The sequence below is a fragment of the Rhincodon typus genome, chromosome 2 (assembly GCF_021869965.1).
Source record: "Rhincodon typus isolate 14 chromosome 2, sRhiTyp1.1, whole genome shotgun sequence".
Taxonomy (NCBI): Eukaryota; Metazoa; Chordata; class Chondrichthyes; order Orectolobiformes; family Rhincodontidae; genus Rhincodon; species Rhincodon typus.
This window is the reverse complement of record NC_063333.1, coordinates 25,446,839-25,458,608: the sequence shown is the minus strand read 5'-3', so window position 1 is coordinate 25,458,608 and position 11,770 is coordinate 25,446,839. Positions and strand designations below refer to the sequence as shown.

Sequence of the window (11,770 nt, the reverse complement as noted above, 5' to 3'; positions counted from 1 at the left end):
TTCATTCATATGATGTGAGCAATATTTGTCATTCATATTTATTTTGAACTCTGTTTAAAATCCCAATTTAGTCAGTTTCCCTTGTTTTTTCTGGCAGTCATGCATTTGTCAATGTATTTTGTGTGTTGTTTAAATGTATGTCCTTAATCTCTCACACCAGTTGTTTATTTTGTTGGTTGTAATCAACATCATGCATCAGTTAATGTAAACCTGATAGTAGCTCTACTTCCATGTGTTTAAAGAACGTTTGGGAAAATTTTTTTGTTCGAAATGTATGTTTTACCGTTTTGTCTTCCTGTAGCATAACCGATAGCTTTGAAGCATTCACACTGAATCTTTTGTCATCTCTGCTGGTATCCGGACCCAATTCTCCCTTTTACAAAGCATTGATTGATGCCCGGATTGGCACTGACTTTGCTCCTGTTGTTGGGTAAGTGATAAGTTTTGGTGTGTTCTTCCTTTAAATTGTAATATTTATTTTAATGAATGAGATTAAGATTATAGTTAATCTTTTAAAAGATTGCTTGTAGATTATGATGTATATGTTGACCTGGCATGGTTGAAAATGTTTAGTGTTATAATCTGCATAGAAGTTGAACCCATCTACCTTCTGCTAAGAAATGCAGTTTTTGTATTAGGATTATTCACCTCAGAAACGTATGTTTTACTGACTTTAAATCAGCATGTAGGAACAAGCAGGCAATACTAATTGTGTTGCCAAGGAGCTACTCCGAGCATGCTGTGCATGGAAAATGGTGAAAAGAATTGGGTTCCCTAGCAAAATGGATTAAGTTAAAGCTGGCTTTGAGTTAAAAGTTCTAACATTTGTTGGTTTCTCAGATAATGCTGCAGGGAGGGAATTATGCAGATTATAATGCTAAACATTTACTGAAAAACTGGTGTGAGAATGGAGAAGAGATCTGCCATGAGAAAGTTGCCCAATGCTAAATACATCATGAGAATAGTGACCAGGCACTGACTTGAACTTCCAAAGATGTATCAAAATGGGTGACAGTTGTTGCTCAGCAGAAAAGTAACATATGGATTTGTACTTGAGTGAGTCAACTCAAACTAATCAAAAACTGAAATTGCTGGAGAAGCTCAGTACTGCTGGCAGCATCTGTGAAGAGAAAATCAGAGTTAACGTTTCGGCTCTTGAACCTTCCTCCCCTTCCCTTCCCTCTGACTCCATCCCTTCTCCCAACCCCACCTCGTGTAGGGTATTCACCATCCCTCCTAACCTTCAGCTCTCCGATGCTGAACATTCTGTACTCGCAAAGGCCTCAGCTTTATTCCTCTGCGACACAGCCTTAACAAATTTCAGACATGACATGATGTCGAACTCTTCTTCCGCCGCCTTCGCCTCCGTGCCCATTTCTTTGATCAAGAGTCCTCTCCTGGTCCCACAGACCCCTTTGCCCAGTTCCAACACTCTTCCCCCTCCTCTGGACACCTCCCTCTGGCCTTTTACCTGCACTTGATCTATTCATTGAGAACTGTCAACGTGATATTAGTCGCCTCAATTTTTCGGCTCCCCACCACCACCACCACCACCACCACCACCACCACCACCACCGAATCCAACCTATCACCCTCCGAACTGACTACACTCCGTGCACTTAGATCAAACCCTGACTTTGTTTTTAAGCCTGCCGATAAGGGTGGTGCTGTTGTAGTCTGGTGTACTGACCTCTACGTTGCAGAGACTGAGCACCAGCTCTCAGATACCTCCTCCTATCTGCCCTTGGACCACGACCCCACCATGATGCATCAGGCCATTGTATCTACTGTGGTAACTAATCTCATTTCATCTCGTGACACCTCCCCCTCCCCATACTGCTTCTCCAGCAACTTCTGTTTTTGTTCCTGATTTATAGCATCTGGAGTTCTTCTAGTTTTCATCAAATCAAACAGATTCCCCACCAACGATTTTAGAGCAATAGTCGTGGGTGTAAGGACTTTCTGGGATGAAAGTACTTAACATTACAGCAGAAGACCAAAATTGCTCAGACTGCTAAAAGGTCTTGATGCCAAAATTTCCTGTTTCCAGTGATTCAACATCAGAATCATGAATACTGATCAAACCACATTGGTAATGTGAATGAAAAGCCCCTGAATTTTGACACGCTCAACAACTAAACTGTGTAGTAGCAAGATTTGAAAACAATTCTTGTGAAAACCCGACGCAAAACAAGATTCATTGTGGTATGGGCCTGCATGTTTGACAGAAGCAAATTAAAGTCTGTGGTAATTTTCAAAGTTAAAACTATGCCAAAAAATAATGTTTGCTACACAGGTTTTAGTGCATGTCCATGACTATGGTTGAATGGATGAGGGTGGAGTGACCTTGTGGTTCGATAATGTTTGGAACGAGCATCCTTCTTGGTGGTCCACAGAAAAAAAGCTTACTAGCGTAGGACACCTTCTGAACCGATATAACCAATGGAAAAAAGAAGTATCTGCAAATAAATAACATCCATATTCCAGTTGTGTCTGATGGTCTAAAGTTTGTGTTTTAACCTTCTGGATATGTGCTTTAACTAGCTAAACATAACCATATACTACATGGAATTCATGGATGATTTATGTTTCACAGAGAGTGCAAACATATGTGCTGCCCTGCTTGATATTTTATGTACTTTTACCAACAAATCATGGGATGCTAGCATGCATAAGCATGGTTCAGAAACTAAAAGCACCAGATCAGATCTAGGGTGGGATTGAAATTGAATCAGAGATAGTAGGAACTGCAGATGCTGGAGAATCTGAGACAACAAAGTGCAGGGCTGGATGAACACAGCAGGCCAAGCAGCATCATAGGAGCAGAAAGGCTGACGTTTCGGGCCTACACCCTTCATCGGTGGGATCCTTACAATCGTGTCATAGAAAAGGAATTTGACAATTTTTTTAATATCTTGATTGTTGTTGAAGGAATCTCCGAAAAGAGAATTAGTTTGATAAAATGTTGATTAAATTTGTATTATCGGTACTACATTTTTTGCCAGCTGAGTTTTGCGGGTTCTTTAGTCACTTACAGTAAATATGTTTTGTTTTCCAGATATGACGGCAGCACAAGAGAGGCTTGCTTTAGTGTAGGGCTACAAGGTATCGCAGAACAAGACGTTAAAGTTGTGAAAGAGATCATCGCCAAAGTAATAGATGAAGTAATTGAGTATGTAACCTATTCTATAAACTTGTGTTTTTGTTTAATTTCAGGAGCACAACCTACTGGAGTTATAGCATTTAAATGCTGAAATGATGCCACACATTTACATATCCAAAATGTTCCTTTCCTGTCTCGGGCATCTTAATTTACCTTTGAGATGATGCTCAAGGGAGGCCAGTGTTTCTCTCACTGGAGGAAAGACATTTGTATGATAGGTGATCAGTCTTTCTGTTCCTTTAGTCTGGGTCAGATGTTATAAATGGAAGTTTCCATTGCTACTGTTGATGTGTTTCCAAAGAGAGCATGCAAATTTGATGTGAGTAACATACACATCTGTAATGGGTTCTAAGCAATATATTGTGAAATATAGTTTTAATACTTCCTTTAGAATGTTAATCAGGCCTTGAGTGCAATATTGGGTGTGTTGAACTCTGGCCCATCCAGTTTGCACAGGGATTGTTACTTGCAGCCACTCCATGATTGCAGCCCAACCGACTGAATTTCTTGGTATAAAAGAATGAGCAATCTGTTTGACAGTGATTGAATAGAATTGATAGCTTACCACGGTATAGATTCAACACACATGTCAGAAGCATATATTATTGTAAATATTTGCCTGCATGTTTATTCACATGGTTAAAATACTTACATGAAAATACATTTCTGTTTATCTTTATGAATGCAAGGAATGGTTTTGAGCAAGAAAGGATTGAAGCACTCCTTCACAAGCTTGAAATTCAGTTGAAACACCAGACCACCAATTTTGGACTTGCATTGGCATCAGTAAGTTTCTTTTTGTCTACTTCAGCCACAGGATGGCATTCTAACCTGATATTACCCGACAGTACTTACAGTGCATGGTTGAGAATATTTCCAGTCAGTACACCACAAGATGGTGCTGGAAGCTAACAATCTGCTGTATGTTGTTCATTGATGCCTAATGTGGTCAGAATTAGTTAATTCTGAAGTATTGAAAGAGAATATTTTAAAGTGGTTAGCATCAATTCTTCAGCAACATGTTTTAAACTGATGTTCGGTAGCAATATGGAAAAAAATTGGCTGAATGGCAGAAAGCAAAGTGTAGACGTCATAGAACCATACAGCACTGAAGCAGACCTCTCAGTCCAACACTCACCAGACATCCCAATCTAACTTAGAGATAGTAGGAACTGCAGATGCTGGAGAATCCGAGACAACAAGGTGCAGGGCTGGATGAACACAGCAGGCCAAGCAGCATCATAGGAGCAGAGAGGCTGACGTTTCGGGCCTAGACCCTTCATCAGAAAAGGCTTTTCTGATGAAGGGTCTAGGCCCGAAACGTCACCAATCTAACTTAGTCCCATTTGCTAGCATTTTGCCCATGTCTCTATAAACCCTTCCTATTCATATGTCCATCCAGATACCTTTTAAACATCGTATTTGGACCCGCCTCCACCACTTCTTCTGGCAGCTCGTTCCATACAAGCACCAACCTCTGCATGAAAAACTTACCCTTAAGGTTCATTTTAAATTTTCCCCTTTCACCTTAAACCTATGTCGTCTAGTTTTGGACCCCTCCCATCCTAGAAAAAGGGCCTAGAAAGTTTGGCTTTCTGCAAAAACTGCAGTGTGAACATAAACTTTAAGTAACCTTGAATTTGAAAGTTGAATTGCCCTACTGGATGAGAAAATGATTAGTTATAAAGTTGCCTGTTATTTTTAAAACTGTAATAATGTCGGTTTTAATAGATGTGATTTTATTCTGATTCAGGTTGCCAGCATTTAGACCACCTTCTTTTAACTGTTGATCATGTTTTTCCTCTTGTCCGTTCTCGGAATCTAGTACATTGCTGCAAATTGGAATCATGATGGCGATCCGGTGGAGATGCTTCAGATCAGTGAAAACATGGCCAGGTTTAGGCAGTCATTGAAAGATAATCCACGCTTCCTACAGGATAAAGTCAAACACTATTTCAAGGTAAATGCCAAAGGAATTATGAGCTGGTTTAGGATCTTTAATTATAGCTGTTAAGCTTTGTCTGTTTCAGCTGCATTTAGTTCACTTCTAGTGTTGTGCTCAACCATTTTTCTGTTAGTGAAGCATTCTATATAAACTCGGGAAATTCTCAATTATGGATTGTTATTGACTTTAACTTTTATTTCAGACTAAACACTATTTTAAGAATTGTTGTAATAAGCAATTTTATTTTCTGGGAATCGTTGAGATTATTTACATGACATTTCTTGTGGGAAAGAGTAATTATTGCTGAATCCATTACTCAGTATTCTGTTTACTTAGTGGGAAACTACATTTTGAATTCATTTTGGAATTTGGATATAAATTTGAAATCTTCAGAATGTATCTTTTAAAGCATTGTGAAATGACTGAATATAACTGCAGGATTTTGATCTAGTGACAGTGAAGGGAAACCATCATAGAGTCCCTACAGTGTGAAAACAGGGCCTTCGGCCCAATGAGTCCACACCGACCCTCAGAACACCCACCCAAACCCATCTCCCTATAACCCACCTAATGTTCACATCCCTGAACACTACAGGCAATTTAGCATGGCCAATCCACCTAACCTGCACATCTTTGGACTGTGGGAGGAAACCGGAGCACCCAGAGGAAACCCATGCAGACACGGGGAGAACGTGCAAACTTCACACCAACAATCGCCCGAGGGTGGAATACAACCCGGGCCCCTGGTGTTCTGAGGCAGCAGTGCTAACCACTGTGCCACTGTGCCGCCTTAGGAAGGAAAGGCAATATAGTTCCAAGTCAGAATGGTGTATGGCTTGGAGAGGAACTTACAAGTGGTAGTGTTCCCATGTATCTGCTACCTCTGTCCTTCCGGTGGTTTCCACTTCACTCTTTCACAGGTTGGAAGCTGCTCTTTTTAAAGAGCTATTAGGAGTTACTGTGGTGCAACTTGTAGATGGTACTGGTGCCACTGTGTCAGTAGTGAAGGTGGTGGGTGGTGGATGGGGTGCCAGTCAGGTGGACTGCTTTGGCCTAGATGGTGTTGAGCTTGAATGGTATTGGAGTTGAACACATCCAGACAAGACGGAAAGTATTCCATCATAATCCTGACTGTACGTTTTAGATGGTGGTGAGGCTTTGAGAAGAAGGTAAGTGAGTTACTCTGCATAATTCTGAGCCTTTGACTTACTTTGTAGCGACTATATTGATTTTTTTTAAAAAATAAATTCATTTGTGGGATGATAATGTCGCAACTGGACCAGCATTTATTGTTTATTCATAATTGTTCAAAGGCCAGTTAAAATTTAGCCCCGATCCTGTGAATCTGGAATCACATAAGGTTAAACCAGATAACAATGGTAGATTACCTTGTCTGAAGGAGATTAGGAATCCACATGGGCTTTTATAACAATTGATGGTGATCACCATCGGATTGGCTTTTTCTTCTAGATTCTTCTGATTTCAAATTTCTCTATCTGTCGGTGTAGCATTCAAACCTTAGCCTGGGGTTCTGACTTACTAGTCCAGTGATATTACCACTTTGTCACTGCCATCTTCTGGCAGGTCCAGTTTATCTTTTTATCAGTGGTAATCCCGAGACTATTGATAGTGGAGGATTCAGCATTGGTAATGCCATTGAACATCAGGTGCAGTTTTTATTTGAGATGGTAATTATCTGTCATATCATTGGCTTGGCTGATACTTGATACTAACTAATTAGTTTTGCTCCATGTGGACACAAACTGCTTCACCATGACCATGAAGATTCCCACTTCTGACTTTATGGCAGAGGAAATGTCATTGACGAAACAGCTTAGCATTGGGCCTAGGTCACTTCCCTGAGGAACCTTTGCAATGATGACCTAGAAATAGCCTGTTTTACTACCAACACTTTAGTGTCTTGTTTTTACAATTTATAGTTGCTTAGATAGTTCGGATTAAGCCAGTTTATTATTGAAAACTAGCATTTTCATTTTAAACTTTAGAAGAGACTTATTGGACTCTAAACTTTGTGTCTCACTCTATAGATGCTGCCTGACTTTCTCTAGCACCTCCTGTTTTTATTTCAGATTTCCAGTATGTATCATACTTGTATTCGACCATATTATATGGTGCTGAAGTTGCTTGTAGGCATTGCTATGGGAATTGCAGGTCCTCTTTGCTGAAAACCATAGGACATAGGACCATATGGCTCATCAGGGGAGGCAATGCCTAGTGGTAATATTGCTGGATAATTAATCCAGAGACCCAGATAATGTCCTAGGGACCAGGTTTTGAATCCTGTAATGGTAGATGGTGGAATTTTGAATTCAATAAAATATCTGGAATTAAAAATCTAATGATGCCTTTGAATCCATTACCGATTGTCGGAAAAATCCATCTGGTTCACTAACGTCCTTCAGGAAGGGAAACTGCCATCCTTACCTGGTCTGCCTACGTGCGAATCCAGACCCACAGCAATGTGGTTGACTCTGAACTGCCCTCTGGACAATTAGGGATGAGCAATAAATGCTGGCCTAGCCAGCAAAGCCCTCATCCCATTAATGAATTTAAAAAAATGTTTTTGTCCACTCATTTAACTTGTTTATGTCTCTCTGTAGGCTCCTTTTGTCATTCTCACTGTTCGCTTTTCTATCTATTTTAATGATAGTACTTTTCAAGTCATAAATATGTATTATAAAGGAAAGTGGCCCGAGCACTGATCCTTGTCACACTTCATTAGTTACAGGTTGCCATCCTGAAAATGACTCCTTCCTTTATCCAAACTCTGTATCTTTTAGTTAACCAATTCTTTATCCAGGCTACTAACACCAACACTGTGGACTTTAAATTATTAAGTACTCATGTGTGATGCCTTATCAAATGCCTTCAGGGAATCCAAAATAAATTCCTTGTTCCCCTTTAGGTATCCTGCTTGTTACCTTTTCAAAGAACTGTAATAAATTTTTCAGGTGTGATTTCCTTCCTGAAGCCATGCTGACTCTGCTTCGTTATATCATGTGTTCCTAAATGCTCTGTTATTACATTCTTTATTATAGACTGTAACATTTTCCCTAAGGATTCTTGGATAATTATTGCTATTTCTGCAGGTACATCTTTTAAAATTCTAGGATGCATCCCATCAGATCCATGGTTTTAATAAATTTATGATTCAAATTCTGTTCAAGAATTATCTATGTCATTTTGTCAAAGAATGCTGTTAAGTTGGTCACGCAAAATCTTCGAATTAACTTTGATATCTTCACCGATTGCTGTTTGGAAATTGTTTAGTAATTTCACTCTAACCCAGAACTTTGGGGTTCATTCCTTATATCCCGTTTTTGGAGAGGAATTTTAACACCCCTTGAATCTTCTTGTATAGTTTTCCGCTCAAAGAAGCATTGTCAGTACACTGGCCCTAAACCCCACCTCTTCCTCCGTTACATTGATGACTGTATTAGCGCCGCCTCGTGCTCCCATGAGGAGCTCGAACAGTTCATCCACTTCACCAACACCTTCCACCCCAACCTTAAGTTCACCTGGACCATCTCTGATACCTCTCTCTCCTTCCTGGACCTCTCTATTTCCATCTCTGGCAACCACCTGGAAACCGATATCCATTTCAAGCCAACCGACTCCCACAGCTACCTAGAATACACCTCCTCCCACCCACCTTCCTGCAAAAATGCCATCCCCTATTGCCAATTCCTTCGCCTCCGCCGCATCTGCTCCCAGGATGAGGCATTCCACTCCCGTACATCTCGGATGTCCTCGTTTTTCAAGGACTGCAACTTCGCACCCTGCCCCCCCCCCCCGCCCCCCACCCCCCAACAGTGGTCGAGAACGTCCTCGACCATTTCTCCCGCATTTCCCGCAACTCATCCCTCACACCCCCTCCCCGCAATAACAACCAAAACAGAATCCCCCTCGTCCTCACGTACCACCCCACCAACCTCTGGATCCAACGGATCATCCTCTGACACTTCTGCCATCTGCAATCCGACCCCACCACCAAAGACATTTTTCCCTCCCCACCCTTATCTGCTTTCCGGAGGGACCACTCTCTCCGGGACTCCCTTGTCCACTGCACACTCCCCTCCAGCCCCACCACGCCCGGCACTTTTCCCTGCAACTGCAGGAAGAGCAACACCTGCCCCTACACCTCCCCCCTCACCCCAATCCCAGGCCCCAAGAAGACTTTCCACATCAAGCAGATGTTCACCTGCACATCTGCTAACGTGGTATATTGTATCCACTGTTCCCGATGAGGCCGCCTCTACATCGGGAAAACCAAGCGGAGGCTTGGGGACTGCTTTGCAGAACACCTACGCTCGGTTCGCACTAAACAACTGCAGTCGCGAACCATTTCAACTCCCCCTCCCATTCCTCAGACGACATGTCCATCCTGGGCCTCCTGCAGTGCCAAAACGATGCCACCTGAAGGTTGCAGGAACAGCGCCTCATATTCCGCTTGGGAACCGTGCAGCCCAATGGTATCAATGTGGACTTCACAAGCTTCAAAATCTCCCCTCCCCCGACCGCATCTCAAAACCAGCCCAGCTTGTCCCCGCCTCCCTAACCTGTCCTTCCTCCCACCTATTCCCTCCTCCCACCTCAAGCCCCACCCCCATCTCCTACCTACTAACATCATCCCGCCCCCTTGACCTGTCCATCCTCCCTGGACTGACCTATCTCCTCCCTAACTCCCCACCTACACTCACTTTTACTGGCTCCATCCCCACCTCTTTGACCTGTCTGTCTCCTCTCCACCTATCTTCTCCTCTCTCCATCTTCTATCTGCCTCCTCCTCACTCCCTATTTATTTCAGAATCCCCTTCCCCTCCCCCATTTCTGAAGAAGGATCTAGGCCTGAAACGTCAGCCTTCCTGCTCCTCTGATGCTGCTTGGCTTGCTGTGTTCATCCAGCTCTACACCTTGTTATCTCATTGTCAATAATATTTAGGTTTTTTTTTATTGTCTGCTTGCGTTAGATTCTTTGAGTGATAATCAGTTCCTATTATTTTCAGTATAGGTGGTCAGCTCAAAGTGAAAACTGCACTTTGACGTGAAGGCCAGGTATTTCTGAAGAGAGATTATTTTTTCTTTTATCATAATTTGTGGCATTTCGTTGCATTACAGGAAAACCGTCACCAGCTGTCCTTGTCAATGAGTCCAGGTGAAAGTTATTTGGAGAATCAAGCTCAACTTGAGAAAGAAAAGCTACAAGAGAAAGTGAATTCTCTGTCTATGGATGAAAAGAAGGAGATCTATAAAAAAGGTTTGTTATTTTTGTCAAGGCTGGTGTAATGTTGCCAAATTTGAGTTGCATTCATTGTTTCCTTTTAACAGATCAAGTTTTAATTATATTGAATTGAATTTTATATTTAATCACTTTCTTCTTTTGGACCTGCGTGTTCAGTATTGTTCTGGAGCACCAAGAATTTCCATAGTATGTCACTCAAATGGTTGGTCGAGTCTTCATGCCAGCTCTTTGTTTCAACTGCAGGGATGTCACTGGGTGTGTTATCACCTGATGTACACTTACTTGCCACTGATGATCAGCACTAGGAGCACTAGCTGGGCATACCAGCCACCAAACATGGCATCTATCCATCTGTGCATTTATTTCTTTGAGTTGTACCTCTGCGCACCAAGCCATTTCAGTGGCATGGTGGCTCAGCAGTTAGCACTGCTGCCTCACAGCGCCAGGGATTCAGGTTCAATTCCACCCTCGGGCAACTGTTTTTGTGGAGTTTGCACATTCTCCCTCTGTCTGTATGGGTTTCCTCTGGGTTCTCCAGTTTTGTCCCACAGTCCAAAGATGTGCAGGATAGTTGGATTGGCTATGCTAAATTGCCCTTAGTGTTCAGGGATGTGTAGATTAGGTGGGTTAGACATGGGGAAATGCAGGGGTCGGGGAATGAGTTGGGGTGGGATGCTCTTCGGAGGGTCGGTGTGGACTTGTTGGGCCGAATGGCCTGTTTCCACACTGTAGTGATTCTATGATTCTGTGAGAACAACTTTAAATATTTGTGTAAAGAAGGATACTTGTTCAAAGTTCATAATATTAAGATTGTCCTTGGCATTCTGAAGCATTGCTTTAAATATTCTAGCAATCTAGTTTGATTATTACTGTAGTTAAATGCTGTATTGTTTTCTCCCATTTTGCAGAACTCTAATTTTGAATATATTCAATTCTTATGCACATTGAGCTATTGCACAACTCTTTCTATTTCCTCAGGGCTGGAACTGATTACTGCACAAAGCAGACCTCAGGATGCATCCAGTCTCCCAGCGCTTAAAGTTTCTGATATTCAGCAAACATTTGCGTTGACACCTGTAGAGATGACATACATAGGTACGGCTTGTTAAAAATCAGTTCAAGATTGTCATGCAAGAACAACACTTTTAAACTTTCAGTTTAGTGCAACCTTGCTACTGTGCCAATTCAAAGCAAAAGCAGTCAATTTACCCAAGGCTGTATTGGCTTTCTGCATGTGACACATTATTTATTTCTGTTAAGATCCTTGCCTTGTAAACCTCCAAGATAGGTGAACTTGCTCACATCCAATTCAGTTTTGCCACTAATGATGGAGGGTCTGGCATGTGACTTCCAGGAGCTGGAAAATGTTACTTCAGACCAATAGTAAATCTGTAGCTAT

General features: G+C 41.9%; 1 protein-coding gene across 2 annotated transcripts in view; it reads left to right on the top strand.

The window, feature by feature from the left end:
• Positions 1 to 11,770, top strand: part of pitrm1 (pitrilysin metallopeptidase 1) — a 111,887-nt gene that overhangs the window by 75,961 nt on the left and 24,156 nt on the right. Inside the window, exons 10-15 of one of the 2 annotated variants that reach the window (XM_048614691.1) lie at positions 302 to 430; positions 3,059 to 3,172; positions 3,853 to 3,949; positions 4,989 to 5,123; positions 10,248 to 10,386; positions 11,350 to 11,466. In XM_048614691.1, the coding sequence (XP_048470648.1) occupies positions 302 to 430; positions 3,059 to 3,172; positions 3,853 to 3,949; positions 4,989 to 5,123; positions 10,248 to 10,386; positions 11,350 to 11,466 (731 nt within the window). Of the gene's footprint in view, positions 1 to 301; positions 431 to 3,058; positions 3,173 to 3,852; positions 3,950 to 4,988; positions 5,124 to 10,247; positions 10,387 to 11,349; positions 11,467 to 11,770 lie in introns of those variants that run through there. The other variant, XM_048614697.1, reaches the window with a different exon arrangement.